At 49.7% G+C, this 14,028-nt stretch overlaps 2 protein-coding genes across 12 annotated transcripts; one reads left to right on the forward strand and one right to left on the reverse strand.

Annotated features, from left to right (window-relative positions):
* Positions 1-338: 338 nt before the first annotated feature.
* Positions 339-8,085, reverse strand: LOC122364038 (probable ATP-dependent RNA helicase DDX43). The gene is made up of 10 exons (XM_043334051.1): positions 7,970-8,085; positions 5,272-5,718; positions 4,269-4,999; positions 3,791-3,924; positions 3,072-3,204; positions 2,567-2,717; positions 2,122-2,215; positions 1,516-1,663; positions 1,026-1,188; positions 339-677 (listed from the first exon to the last, which is right to left on the reverse strand). The coding sequence occupies exons 2-10, from the start codon at positions 5,704-5,706 to the stop codon at positions 513-515; spliced, it is 2,154 nt and encodes a 717-aa protein (XP_043189986.1). The 5' UTR covers positions 5,707-5,718; positions 7,970-8,085; the 3' UTR covers positions 339-512.
* Positions 8,086-8,358: 273 nt separating this feature from the next.
* LOC122364039 (glucose-induced degradation protein 8-A homolog) lies at positions 8,359-13,772 on the forward strand. 11 transcript variants are annotated; one of them, XM_043334057.1, is made up of 6 exons: positions 8,359-8,377; positions 9,591-9,697; positions 10,932-11,059; positions 11,515-11,602; positions 12,008-12,314; positions 12,623-13,772. In XM_043334057.1, exons 2-6 carry the CDS (start codon positions 9,684-9,686, stop codon positions 12,791-12,793), a joined length of 708 nt encoding a protein of 235 aa, XP_043189992.1. In that variant the 5' UTR covers positions 8,359-8,377; positions 9,591-9,683; the 3' UTR covers positions 12,794-13,772. The 11 variants fall into 11 exon arrangements, with proteins under 11 accessions (XP_043189992.1, XP_043189990.1, XP_043189994.1 ...); XM_043334055.1 differs by lacking the exon at positions 8,359-8,377 and adding an exon at positions 8,430-8,684 and having other exon boundaries at positions 9,588-9,697; XM_043334059.1 differs by lacking the exon at positions 8,359-8,377 and adding an exon at positions 8,449-8,501.
* The last annotated feature ends 256 nt before the right edge of the window (positions 13,773-14,028 follow it).

Genomic DNA, 14,028 nt, shown 5'->3' on the forward strand with positions numbered 1-14,028 from the left:
CCATAGCGCAGAGCGGCCACGATAAATTACTGGTTCCATTCGTGCCCTTGTGAGTCAAGCGCACCTACACCGTCCTGGCTATAAAATGACGCCTGACGAGGAGACTACAAACCACTTCTAAGGCTGGAGTCCTCCATAGAACTGGGGACGACGAGAGGAAACGACTATTCTCATCTCTGACTAGCAGCCAGCAATGAGAGATGGTGGCGTAGGAACATTAAGAACACCACCCTTACTGTGCGATGACCAGCTATCCGGTCTGTAACTAGGTATCTGTCTGTAATGATCTAGCGTTGACAATCCATTGGACATCCGCGTCAAGCACACGTGGCACAGAGTAAAAAACAAGTAACATGTATTCTTGGCTTGCGAGGCTCACATAGGAACGCTCATCACATGTAATAAAAAACAATCGACTCTCATTGTACACACCATCACGAGCATTCTCTCAATCCCTGCGCGTGGAATTCAAGATCGGCTATTATGAAAGCCCGGCTCGCTCGCGGCGCCGCCTAGAACATGCCGCCGCCGCGCCGGTCCCTGCCGCCCGACCGGCCTCCACCGGAGCGGCCGCCGAACCCGCCGCGTCCGCGCCGGTCGCCGCCGCCCTCGGCCTCTCGGCGCTCCTTCATTCGACCGAACCGGTCGGCCATGCCCTGCAGCCACTCGGGTACCTCCTGAGAACGGAAACAGGGCGTCAGCGCGGTCCGGCAGAGAGCAGCGAGACAACGAGCGCAGTAAGATCGAGCTGAACACACCACCGGCTCCCGGGCTGTTAAACACAGTTATTGATCGATATAACAATTGCACCTGGGAGCCCGTCTGTTTATTTTTGTTGACTCGTCGTGCAGGAACAAACGATCGTAACTCGTGACTCACGAACATTGTGACAGTATTTCACGAACAAACATACCCTATGTTTCATAGTACTCGGCCATAAAACTAACCGTGAGTGGTGAGTACCCACGAGACCGCCGCACCAAACCCTTCCCTCCAACTGCACCATCTCGTGCCGGGTCGCTCACCGCCTGGTTTTTCTGCAGGATGTCGATGAGCTCGGCAGCGTGCCTCCAGTCCTCGCGCACCATCAGGGTGACGGCGCGTCCCGACTTGCCGGCGCGGCCCGTCCGGCCCACGCGATGTACGTAGTCCTCGATCTCACGGGGGAAGTCGAAGTTGATGATGAGTCTGCCGAGAGGGGAAGTGGTTCAATGTCACCAGTCTGTTGTCTAGATAGGAGATGTAGCATGACATCCGAATACCCATGACACTAGCTTGTGATCTAAACGCTAGCACATGACTTATCGCTCATAGCGCACGCTAGTCTCCACCAGGCTGCAGATAATGGAACACATCCTGTGCGAAACTATAAACATAACAACCATCACAACCGCCTCCACCGAACAACATCGACCATAACGCTCCCCGTCTAGCCGTAACTCTTTGTGACACTTATTAATACAACTCCGTGTCACTCTTATCCAACTCCGTGCCACACCTCTCTCAGTTACGTACGTGACATCCGGGATGTCGATGCCGCGCGAGGCCACGTCTGTGGCGAACAGCACGCGGCACGATCCGGTCTGCATGTCTTCGATGGCGATTTCGCGCTCCTCTTGCGGCCGGTCGCCGTGAATCGACTGTAGGTCGATACCATTCACACCTGGAGGCAGGGGCGGCGGTAGAGCTGGGTTATAACACAGTCGGACCAGCCGCCCAGGGGAATTAGCTTGTCGGACTGGACCAGGGGTAGTTGGAAGCGGGGTTTAGACGGGTGATTAGGGTTGTTGAGGAGGGGGAGGGGGTGGAACGAGGTTATTGGGGGGGGGGGGGGATTGGACGTGGACTAAAATATTTAGATCCGTTTTCGACGAGTGACCAGGTAGACGGATAGGTTAGAGCTATCAAAATTTAAATGACGGTCAATGACAGGTGAGGATTGGAGTTATGGAACGTGAACACTGGAGAATAAACGCAGATCAGGCTACAGTCAACAAAATACATACCTTGAAAATGCATGAAAAGGAAGAAAAAAAGATCCTGTGTATGTCTAATCCGAATTCCCATCACTCCCAGCCGGTTAAGCGCGACTGGCCCGCACCTCTACCGGGTTGTACTGACCGTAGTCGATGGACAGCTGACTGGCCTTGGCCTTCCGTCCGAAGAACACGATGATCTTCTCCTCGGGGCCCATATTGTACAGGTACTCGTCCAGCTGTGAACAGGCGCGTTAGATTATGATGTGCTGCATAAACGCACTAAAGAACACAGAGTAGATCAAACACTAACTGTAAATAACTAACTGTAAATAAAGCATAAATGAATAGTCGATACCAACAGACAACACAGCAAATTCATGTGCATCCATACGATTCTGGCAGTCAGAGAATAGGTAGTGAAAGAACAGGAAACAAGCCGAAAATACACCAAGTTATGACTTTTGTGTTCCCTCGATATTACTTCAGCTGAGTTATGTAGCTTTACCGCCAAGCCAGGGTGCTTGAACAATAACCACCCGATCCGCTGGGCAGAGGAAGGAGGTGAGCATTGAGCACCACGCACTCACCCGCTCTTTCTTTTCCTCCTCGTCTCTGCAGAAGAGCACGACCTGCTCGACGGTGCGACACGCTCTCAGGTCCAGTGTGCCCACCACCACATGGATTGGCGACGACATGTATTTGTCGGCGATTCGGCGCACGTCGATCGGCCACGTGGCGCTGCGCAGCACGAAACACGTGTCACAGGCGGCTAGCAAAAACACGTGGGGAGCACGAAAGAAGCGGAGAGGAGTTGCGTCTATGGGGGCAAGGTCAGGTCAGAGGTAGAAATTTACCAACTCAGTTCAAGCTTCAAATTCAAGGATTTATCAGCTCACCCGATCACGAATTCCTCACGAAAGTCAAAGTCAACCAATGCTGGGTGAAAGATCGCGAATCAATCGGTTGAGCGCCACAACCAAGGCCCTGTCACGACCATTCGTTTTCAACGCCAGCCATCCTACGTATTGAGCAACTTTCAGCCCTCCCCCAAAGCGACCGCGCTGTGGAAACGCTCACCCTCTGCCGACTCACCTGGTCATGACGGTCTGTCGGTCGGGCCGAATGTCCAGCAGCACCTTCCGGATCTCCGGCTCGAAGCCCATGTCGAGCATGCGGTCGGCCTCGTCCAGAACCAGGTACGTCACCGAGCTGACGTCGATGAAACCTGACGGTAGAACGCCACGTCAGTGAAACGTAACTGAAGGCACGCACGTCATATAAGTGAAATCCGAGGGTAGAACGCCACGTCAGTGAAACCTGAGGGTAGAACGTAGCATCAGTGAAACATAACTGAAGGGATGCACGTCATATAAGTGACACCTGAGGGTAGACTAACGCAACTTCAGTGAAACCAGAGGGCAGAAGGTAGCATTAGTGAGATCTGAGGACGGTTACCAAAACCATGCTGGTTAAAACCGAGGGCAGGACGCTGCGACAGTGAAATCAGAGGGCAGAGATGGGCGTTAGCAGACTGATGACAGGAAAGCGGGGAAACGTCACGTCGATAAAACCTGAGACGTGAGCTGCAAATAAGTTGGACACCTCGGAGAGACAGGAAGAGTCACGGGCGAATCAAGCAAACTAGGTCCGTACGCGGTGTGGGTTGAAGGAAGTAGAATTGTTCAGATCGTTATCTGTCAGTCTCCAAAACAGAGTAAAAGCCTAGTGGCACGGCAACCCCTACTCTCGAAGTACTGAAACCCCAGACCAAACCCCAGACGCCCGGCGAGGGCCGCCGCGCACCGACGTACCAGCCTGCACCAGGTCGTTCAGACGTCCCGGTGTGGCGATGATGATCTCGACTCCCTTGCAGACGGCCTTGACCTGTTGTCGCCGGTCGCCGCCGCCGTACACGCACACGCTGCGGATACCCTTGTAGTTGTACCTGGCAAGGGGCGGCGGCCGTCAGCATAATCTAGCATAGTCTAAACTGACTTAAACTGAATAGTCTAATATTGACAGGCGGTCGCGGAAAGCCTACGCTCACTGCGAGGGACTTTGGACGAATTTCAGATAAACGATTATCAATCAAGGTAACTAGCTCAAGCATACAAATATATCAAACTTGCAAGAAAATTCGAACCATGAACATAACGTTTAGTTGACATGGTACTGCATCGTATGATGAAATGCACTAAATCTAGCACAATTCAAGATCAGCACTTATGAGACAGCTCCCAGCCAGTCAGCAAATGCCGAAGTGCGCCCCTCCCCCTTCAGCTGGCTTACCGCTGCACCTCCCGCTCGGTTTGGAGCGCCAGCTCGCGGGTGGGCGCCAGGACGAGCACGTTGGGCCCGCCGCGGTCCTCGCGGGGCACCGGCTGCCTGTCCGTGTGGATCAGCGCCGGCAGCAGGAAGGCCAGCGTCTTGCCGGAGCCCGTCTGAGCGATGCCGATCAGATCCTGGCCGGAGAGCAGCACCGGCCAGCCCTGCGACTGGATCGGCGTCGGCTTCTCGAAACCCACCCGCTTCAGTTCGTCCAGAATCTCCGGGTACGGTGCAAACGCCTGGTCGAACGTGCTCACCGGGTTCAGGAAACGCACGTTCTTAGCACCCTCGTCGCAGCTCACGTGAACATCGTTCATCTCAGCGCGCAGCTGAGCCACCTCGTCCTCCGGCATGGTGGCCACCGTCGGATCCTCCTCGTAGAAATCCTTGAGCAGCGGCGGCAGCTTGCTCCAGCGTTCTTTGTCGCCCTCGGCCTGCATCTCCAGGGCCAGCTTCAGGCTGAATGTGGGAGCCGGCGGCGCCGCTGGGCCGCCCAGCAGCAAAGTGTCACCAGAGTACGGTTTGCGAGGTACCGGCGACGGACTGCGGCCAGGCCGGCGACCGGCCGGGCGCGGGTTCGCGTCGAAGTCGATGAGAAACTGCTCGACGAGAAGCTTGGCACGCTCCTGGCACTCGGGGTCGCCGCTGAAGTCGACACGCGCCTCGTGAGGGCCGCCGGCGTCCCTTATGACCTGAGAAGGATGGGAGAGAATCATATGGGAACCATCATATGTTGCCATTGGGGGGGGGGGGGATATGTATCAAGCTACAAGATCGGCAGATAGACAAAGACGATCGTAAAAATCTGCAAAAAATATCTCTAAGAAAGAACGAGGAAAAATAAATCATTTAAAGAATCGATAGACAGTTTCGTATCTTGGCAAAACTAACGGTCCAGTTACGCAGTGAGACGCTGACGAGGCTACACGGACTGTCTGCTCCGTAAGGCACAAGTTGAACTTACCCTGATCTTGGCTCCGGAGTTGTTTTCCAGTTCGCGGATGTTGGAGCCAGCCCGTCCGATGATGCGGCTCACATCCGAGGAGTTCACCATCATGTGGAGACCAGTCGGCTGCGGCGGCGGCCGGCCGCCCCCGTCGCCGCCGCCACCTCCGCCGCGCCAGTTGGGCGCGTCACTGCGGCCGCCTCTGCCACCGCCCCGGCCGCGCCATCCGCCGGCCTCCTGGGCGCCATTCGGAGCTCCCCAGCTCTGGTTGGAGTTCTGATCGCCCCAGCTTTGTCCCGAGTTCTGTGCTCCCCATGCCGGAGCTGCCTCTTTAGGTGCCCAGGCCTGACCTCGGCCCCGGCCCACCCAGACCTGGGGACCTGCTGGCGGCTGATACTGGGGAGCCTGCTGGACAGGACCATTGGAAACCTCAGCATCCCAGTCGTCGTCCATGGTGCTGAAGTCCTGCAAAAGAAACATTCAGGGATATGATTAGGTACCAGGCAGTAGACACTGCAGTTTGCAGTTTGCAGTGTGCAGTTTGCGGACGATACACAACTGCTCGTCAGCGGCCAGAAAAGCGACCTGCCGCGCATAACCGCTCTCATGGAACGCGCACTCGAGTGTGTATACACGTGGTTTTGCTCTCACGGCATGAAGCTGAACGCAGCCAAAACGCAGGCACTGGTAATGGGAACCCCTGGAATGCTGAGGGGCTTACCGCCGGTCGCGATGAACTTCTTGGGTACCGTCGTGCCAGATTCCAGGGTGGTACGAAACTTAAGAGTGATCATGGACTGCCATTTAAATTTCCAGCCACATGTCGACCATGTTACAGCGAAGTGTACGGGCATTCTCGTAGGTTTAATGCACGCCAAACACACCATACCAAAAAGTACTCTTATGACCATCGTGCAAGGCCTTGTCACGTCTGTTGTCAGATATTGCATCTCAGTGTACGGCACGTGTAACGCGACGCAGCTCCATAGAGTGCAAAAGCTGTTGAACTTTGGAGCTCGAGTCGTCAGCGGCAGGCGGAAACATGACCACATATCTGATGTGTTTCGACAACTTAACTGGCTAGACGCGCCAAGCCTTGTCATGTACCACCGGCTGTGCCTGGTTCACACTGCGATAACCACGGGGAGACCTGAGAGCGTAGCTGGTTGCATCGGTGGAGTCGCTGAGCACCAATACCAGACACGAGGCTCCTCGCAGCGCGCCCTAACGAGAATACGGACGGAGCTAGGTCGCCGCCGTCTGTGCTACAGTGGCGTGCAGGAGTACAACCGGCTGCCATTTGACGTGAACGCTCGGGGCTTCAGGTCCCGGCTGAGACGCCATCTGTTGCGCGTCCAGCACGGCGGTGTTCGAGCGCCGTGATCTGCGCGTTGTGCAGTAGTCATTTGGACGTGACGATATGTGATTGTAGATGCATGCACTGTACTGGTACTGTAGCGCCTACCTACCTACGTCCTACCTACATACGTGTTTTAATAATATGACGTGTGACGACGAAAAACCATGATTTAATGGATTTGTTACGAAATACATCCTGATTCTGATTCTGATTCTGATACTATATAGCATACCGATGTAACAGTAAAACAAAGTGCTAGTCATGATAAAACAAGAACAACAGCCAAAGGCATGAGCTTAACTTAAACCAACAAAAGATAAGATACATTATGGCCATGAGTGACCTTCCAGGATGATTGTGCAGGCAATATCATTCAGCTCATCTAAATTTTGTTCAGCAGGTCATCAGTTACATGATATTAAAAATAAGAATTGTCAACATTTTCAGGTTCTGAATCATGGGGTGAGGTGATTTCCTCCAATTCCACCATTTCAAAAATGAAAACTCACAAAACAAAAACAGGAAAAGAAAGAGCACATCCTTCTAAGGTCGAAAATGAGACCATATATTTATATTTACAATACTCTTTACATAAAAGATTTATAAGTTACAGCCAACCACACATTGAGTCAGGTAAGGTTAGGTAGGTAGGGTTAAGTCAGGTTAGATTAGGTCCCATTATTTCAGCTTGAAGTGTGCCTGATTTTTTGCATTTAATGATGTTTCAAACAATTTTCTAGGTTGATGTATGGTTTGGAGACAATATGTATTATGTATGGTGTGGTTTTTATTCAGTTTTGAGCATAGGGTGCAAAAGTATGATCTAATCTGGGGTGACATCTCCTCTACCAATTGAGATTCAATTCACTTATAGATTTGAGTGACAGAGGGTGACAGAAGCGATCACTGCACCGCAACGCAGAAGCGATCACCAATCAGGTACCTACAAGCAGTTTGTTTGTGACAAGAATTGAGACAAACTTAATGACATGAAACACGGAACTGAATTCATCAAACAGAAACCAAACAGCGAAAATGGAGATTGGAGACCAATGGGCCCTAATGCTAGCGTCGCTTTAGCTTTGTCTGCAGGAATAAATAAAAACCGCTGCAATTATTCATTGAAAATAAAACCAATGCTTAATTGCAAATCTTAAAATTGAGTGGAGTCTGAGTCAGTGTGAATCAGAATGTGCAGGCCCTCTAGCTCTGGCACCCTTCATTTAAATGACTCATTAATCCTCTTAACCGGAAACGCTTGTCCGAAGCTAAATCCTCCCAGAAACTTATTCAAAAATTAAAAAGATAATATACCAATTGGAAAAATCTCTTATTTCAATTCCTATTTCAATTTACCCCGCGCACGACGGTCGGCCCTCGGTGCTGGTCGACAAATGCGACGCATGGAACAACTTCACGCTGTATGAGGCTTGGTATCTTTTCAGTAAATTTGCTGACGTCGGTACAAAGTATGCACTGACTTGGCGTTTGTTGCTTAAATGGGCTTTTATTCTATATACCAAAAAGTGTGACTAGGACAACATTGATGTTTTTTGGAGGCTTTTTATGACAGAAAAGTAAATTAAGCATGTGATCAGATAACATTTCCAGGCTGTATAACAAAACAGCTATTTTATTTGTGACGTCATATAAAATTACTTTTTATCAATAAACAGTATACCAAACTTAAGTCTATATTCTTTTTCGCTTGCAATGTTGATAGTGCACACGAGCGCAAATGGGCAAATGAATGGCGACTTTTGCGTGGGTACCGCTCTCTGAAAGCACATCGAGGTCGTCAATAAACAGTACTCTCGAAATGTGTGATAATGCGATGGTGCGACTGGGTGCGAACTTCGTTGGCTTCTTGTTGGCTTCGATGTTCTTAGCGAGTTCTTTGTTACATATATTTTATTCGTGTGTTTGAATGGACTAGCTGTCTTATTTTGGTCTAATTACTAATGCTTGAAAATTGTCTCTAAGTAATAATGCTGTAGGCACGGTCGGTAGGCACCAAATAGCCTGCCTCAAGCCTGCCTAAACAGTAAACACCAGCCCCAGCCTTACCCAAGTAGGTACAGCCTGTTATATGAAGTCTGAACTCTGAACCCCTGCTGTTTTTATCTGCATGCTGTCGGTTTTCCCATATAAGGAAGTTATTGCTGGTGCTTCGTGTCCTCTCATTGGTCAAATGAATAGGCCATGTGAATTTGACCAATGAGGAGCCAAGAAACAGCAGCATACTCACAGCTGGCTGATAAAAAATGGGACCGAACAGCGCCCACATTTTAGACATTTTCTGATAATGAATGCAGTAATTTGAAGTTTCTTGACCATGACAGAACCCAAAAACCAAGTTTGGCCATAGTGTGCCCACATAAACGGACATGGTCTGTTCCACTCAATGTATTTGGCTGTGTTAGTCCCCATCAAATGCAGACCTCCCTTGCCAGAAGCATCAAATAGTGATTGTCAAAGTACCGTGAGTAACAGCCTGGCCTGGGCTTTCTGTTGCTACTCTACCCCATAACCTGTAAATTTAAGTGCTGTTGCTATCAAAACAACATTCTTCTACTGAGGGCTACTGAACATCATCCCACTACTGCTTCTCACCAAAATTTGGAGTTTCTGATTGCCCTGAAGTATTTTCACTAAGAATTTCAAATATTTAAGGGTAGAAGACATGCCCTGATCCCTTACACCTGCTCAATGTATACAGAAGCAAGATTTTTTTCAGAATAACTATATAGTGCATGATTCCATGATATGTGTCAAAATATTTTTATAACATGATTCAGGCTGAGTAATGTATTTGTTTGTCAGCATTACCAATTTCTATAATTCCTTTATTAAATGAAGTCACTTTCCCTGCCATTCTATGCATTTATCTAATATCAGTAAGCCTGGATTTTTATGAAACCTGACTGAACATGTCTTAGTTGCATCTTAATATTGATTAATTTATTTCCTTCAGCAGATACTGATGTGGAAAACATCACACTGAAGTTGGTGTCTTTCTATTTACCTAAATACCAGCATTTATTGCACTTTTGCTGAAGGAATTTTTACAATGGAAAGAAATAGGTGAGTCATTAATTAGTCCTCTTAAAAAAAAATCAAGTTATGAGAAACTGCTCACTGCTGTGGCAATAATAACCCGGTTTACATAGCATATTTGACGAGGCTCTAGCTCGTTAATTTGGCGATAATTTCGATGCAGTGGTCTTCAAATATTTAGAGGGGATCATTTTGTAAATTGCTCAGCACCATTGGCATCTTTTGCAACATCACGGACGGAGATATAAGCTTGCAACAAACCCTATGTAAACGCGTCTAATGTTGCATGAAAAACGAAATTTATGTTTTGTTTTTATGATGAACATGATGTTATTTAGATGCCTTCTTTATTTTGGTGTTAAAGGAAATAGTTCACTTTTAACATGGGGTTTGGAACTGGAATAGCAGTTTTGTTGCTTGTGCTGAGACTAGCACAAATCAGAAGCTTTTACGGCCCAACGATCACCCTAGACGAAGATATTCCATTTTTCGTTCCGAAAAGAGTGCCTTGCAGAGGAATGCGTGCCTTGCTGAGGAATGCAGTCACGTCATCGTCAGCCAATCAGAATGCTGCTTACAGCCGATGGGTTTGTCCTACGCAATATGATTGGTCAACGCGTAATAAGCTTCCGCGTCAAACATTGTTTTATATAGAATATAGTTCTTCTTATACTAAAATATAGAAAATAATCCTTTTTACAAAAACGTTTTGTTTTATTTTCTGATCATTTTAAGCATAAAAAAACATAAATCCATAGCAAAATACTAATTTCAGGAAAGTGAACTATTTCCTTTAATTTACCCCTTGTAAGCTAGCTCTCCTGACTTTCATGGGTGTTTTTATCATCATCAATGTATATCCGTTGTTGGCATTACCCTATTCAAAAACCTGCAGCTATGTGCTATGTTACTGTAACTTCTTGTTCATGCTGTGGGCAATGATTTATGATTTCTAGCTTCTCACTAATTGACTCATACCTAGTGTATGGATCCAGTATCCTCTGTTTAGCACTGTGCTGGTGGTGTGACTATCAGAGAAATGTGCATACTAATCATTTACTGTATGAATTTTGGACAGCTTATCGCCCTTGTCCTATTGTTGAAGACACTATTTCATCCCTGATCAATCGCAACCAAAAGCTGAACGCTACCTCACTTCCCAGTCGCGTGCAAGACTGCAGCGTGACAGGCCTTGCTAGCGGGACGTCGGGCTGCCTGTGACCTGTCCCGCCTTCTGCCCCCTCCCCTCGCCCTCGAACAGCAGGATGAGTAAGCACGGCGGAGCGGAGGGCAGCGGCATCTCCAAGGAGGAGTGGGCCGGCCGGCTGGAGCGGCTGCATGTCAGTCGCACAGACATGAACCGGCTCATCATGAACTACCTCGTCACCGGTGAGATGACGCCGCTTCCTCCTCGCACAGTTGTACAATGAGCGCCTGTAATAGATAGTACTTAGTCCGTGGTCGGACATGCTGACTGCTGATATGTTGGCGATAGTCAGTTGCACGTTCGATGACAGCCAGCCTAATTGGAAGACGATCATAAATGATCCTGCATCTACTAGATGGAGTCGACGAACTAAGTCTAAGTAAGATGACAAAATGAATCGTCAGCCGTCGTCTACAGTTCTTCGATGTTATGTTGTATGCCTAGAAAATCAAACGAGTCCATCCATTTAGTCATTCATACATTTATTCGTTCGTTCGTCCATTCACTATTCATTCATCCAGCTAATAGTAATTAAGATATCTCCCCACCGTCTGTTGCAGCGTTTTTTTTTTTGCGTTCTAACAGTTTCCGTTTTACTCTATAACTGACGAAGTGTGTTCCCCCGTTGTATTTTCAGAGGGTTTTAAGGACGCAGCAGAGAAGTTTTCGCAGGAGTCGGGCGTATCAGCTGGTGTCAATCTCTCCTCGCTCGATGACAGAATCAAGTAAGCAGGTGTTCTGACGATGTTTGTCGACATCATGCCGCCGCCTGCTGGCCTGATAGATCCTAGAATATAATGTAGAGGTCTTTTGGAACAGATAAGGAAACGAAGGTACAATAGAGAGTGAAAACAAAACTACAAGTTCATTTCAGTGGAAGGTTTGGTGTCATTAGGCCTGTACACATTCAGCTGCTGTGCTGTTGTCAGCCGAGAATCACTCACACTATTGGCTGAAAAATTGATGACATATCTACCGTTTTGGTTATTATCTTCGGCTCTATTCGCCTGAGTGACCGGAAAATAAGTGGTCATCAAATAGCTGAGTCGCTTTGTACAGAAAATCATAGGCGAGGTAGCCATGTGACAGATGCAGTGCTAACACTCCCTCCCACTTCTCCCGTCGTCCAGGATCCGTGACGCGATCCGCGAGGGGCGCATCTCGGACGCCACGGACGTGGTGAACAAGCTGCACCCGGAGCTGCTCGACTCGGACCGCTATCTCTACTTCCACCTGCAGCAGCAGCACCTCATCGAGCTCATCCGCGCCGGACGCATCGAGGAGGCACTGGCGTTCGCGCAGCAGAGTCTGGCAGAGAGGGGAGAGGAGAACACTGAGGTGCTGGCCGAGCTGGAGCGCACGCTGGCGCTGCTGGCGTTCGAGGACCCGGCCAACTCTCCGTTCGGGGACCTACTCAATTCGTCACACAGGCAGAAGGTGGGCGGGTGGATGTGGGGACGGCGGGTGGTACGTGGAAGGTGGAAACGGATGGAATATGTAGGGCGGTCTGAGCTGATTCTTTTGAACCTGAAATTTGGGTGATTAGCTAAATGTTTATTAGTGGCATGCGACTCCAGATCAGTTTGTTGCGTTAAGCAGTAGTTTTTTTCTGAGCTGCTTGAAAGACTTATAGGCGGACTTGTTTGTTTTTAGTTTTCAAACAGTTAATTGCCGCACATGTCTTTCACATACAGCTAGTTGAGGATTTGCTATACCTTCTTTTACTCGTCCCGTTTCGTCACCAGGTGGCCAGTGAGCTGAACGCGGCCATTCTGCGTCTGGAGAGCTCCGCCGACCCGACCACCCGACTGGAGACACTTCTGAAACTGGTACTGTGGGCGCAGGGTCAGCTCGATCAGAAAAAGGTCAGCTACCCGCGCATGACAGACCTGGCCAGTGGCGCTCTGGACGATTGAAGTTCCTCAGTTGGACCGGCGGCGTGAATAAAGACAGATGTGAATACATTAGAGCACTGAGTGGACAGGTCACAGAAGGACACGGAGGGATGAGAATGAAGAACAGCGGGAGGCTATTCTGTGTGATGAGTGCCGATAATGACCGACACTGCTGAGGCTGAGGATGCTCAGGTTGGAGTGATAGTTGATAAGTGATCCAACTAGAGTCAGTGACGCATTGAGGCGGTGTATTCGAGTGGCACGACAGCTGGCTCGCGGTGATGCCGTCTATAGACAGACAGACTGAGAGTGGAGGTTTTCGGTCCGGAACAGCGGGTTGAAACGAGATGTGGTGTTGACAGTCGTGGACAGAGAGCTGCGGTGGAATATGCGAGGTTAAGGTCCGGGACATTGACGCCATGGGCCGACCGAGACTCGAGGCTACGCGCAGCCGAGGAGGTCGTTATTTTTCGGATAGATGTCTTCAGATTGAAGCGATTGAATCGGATGGGAGAGATCAGTGGCCTCTGAACACGCGAATGTTCGGGGAATGGCAGCGTAATATATCGTGACGCCCTCTTCTCTGATCGCGTATTGGCCTCGTGACAATTAGTCTCGTCGAGCACGACCTACCCCCGTAGTCATCCTACCCATGAACAGCCCTGCACTGAAGCGGCGGACGCTCGACGCATCGTTACGGGAAGCACGCTCTGTGGATCTCGTCAGTAACCTCCGAGGGGTGGTCACTGGTCACCGTCCCTGGCTCCCGGTACCGGAGCGGTCACCACTGGTGTGCCCACGCCCCTCCGACCGGGCCTCAGGGGTCTGGGTTCTGTCCCGGTCTGGCAGTCTTTCGGGGAGTCATTACAGCGCCGCAGGAAGTCGGAGACTTCCCCGCGGCGATATACGATTTACTTACTATCTCACGTGTATTGTGAAAATGAATATGTATGCTGGCGTGTATATGTACTGTGTCAATGAATAAAGCTACTCTGTTTGAGGGACCGTTTTTTATGCAAAAAAACGAACCTTTTTGAATGGCGGGATTCACAAGGACAGAGCCCCGCCGAGCGGAGCTTGTTGCGTTGACCCTGCCCTCTACCCTCCGATCGCGCAATTCCTGGTCTATGGCAGAATATAGACTCCAAAGTTTAACGCGCGCCTAAAGCCGCGCACGGCCGGTCCCCTCAGTGACATAGACTGGTTAGGGCCTGCCACCTACCGCAGCAATACCCGTCAGGAAGCTGATAAACGTC

Source organism: Amphibalanus amphitrite, unplaced genomic scaffold, assembly GCF_019059575.1.
Source record: "Amphibalanus amphitrite isolate SeventyFive unplaced genomic scaffold, NRLGWU_Aamphi_draft 000653F_arrow, whole genome shotgun sequence".
NCBI classification, from domain to species: domain Eukaryota; kingdom Metazoa; phylum Arthropoda; class Thecostraca; order Balanomorpha; family Balanidae; genus Amphibalanus; species Amphibalanus amphitrite.

Coding starts and splice junctions, on each gene's coding strand:
- LOC122364038 (XM_043334051.1), bottom strand. CDS start 5,706: ATGGACGACGACTGGGATGCTGAGGTTTCCAATGGTCCTGTCCAGCAG. Junction 3,205..3,790: donor GAACGACCTGGTGCAGGCTG/GTACGTCGGTGC, acceptor TTCTACCGTCAG/GTTTCATCGACGTCAGCTCG. Junction 1,664..2,121: donor TCAGCTGTCCATCGACTACG/GTCAGTACAACC, acceptor CCCTGCCTCCAG/GTGTGAATGGTATCGACCTA.
- LOC122364039 (XM_043334057.1), top strand. Junction 11,060..11,514: donor CATGAACTACCTCGTCACCG/GTGAGATGACGC, acceptor TTGTATTTTCAG/AGGGTTTTAAGGACGCAGCA. Junction 12,315..12,622: donor ATTCGTCACACAGGCAGAAG/GTGGGCGGGTGG, acceptor TTTCGTCACCAG/GTGGCCAGTGAGCTGAACGC.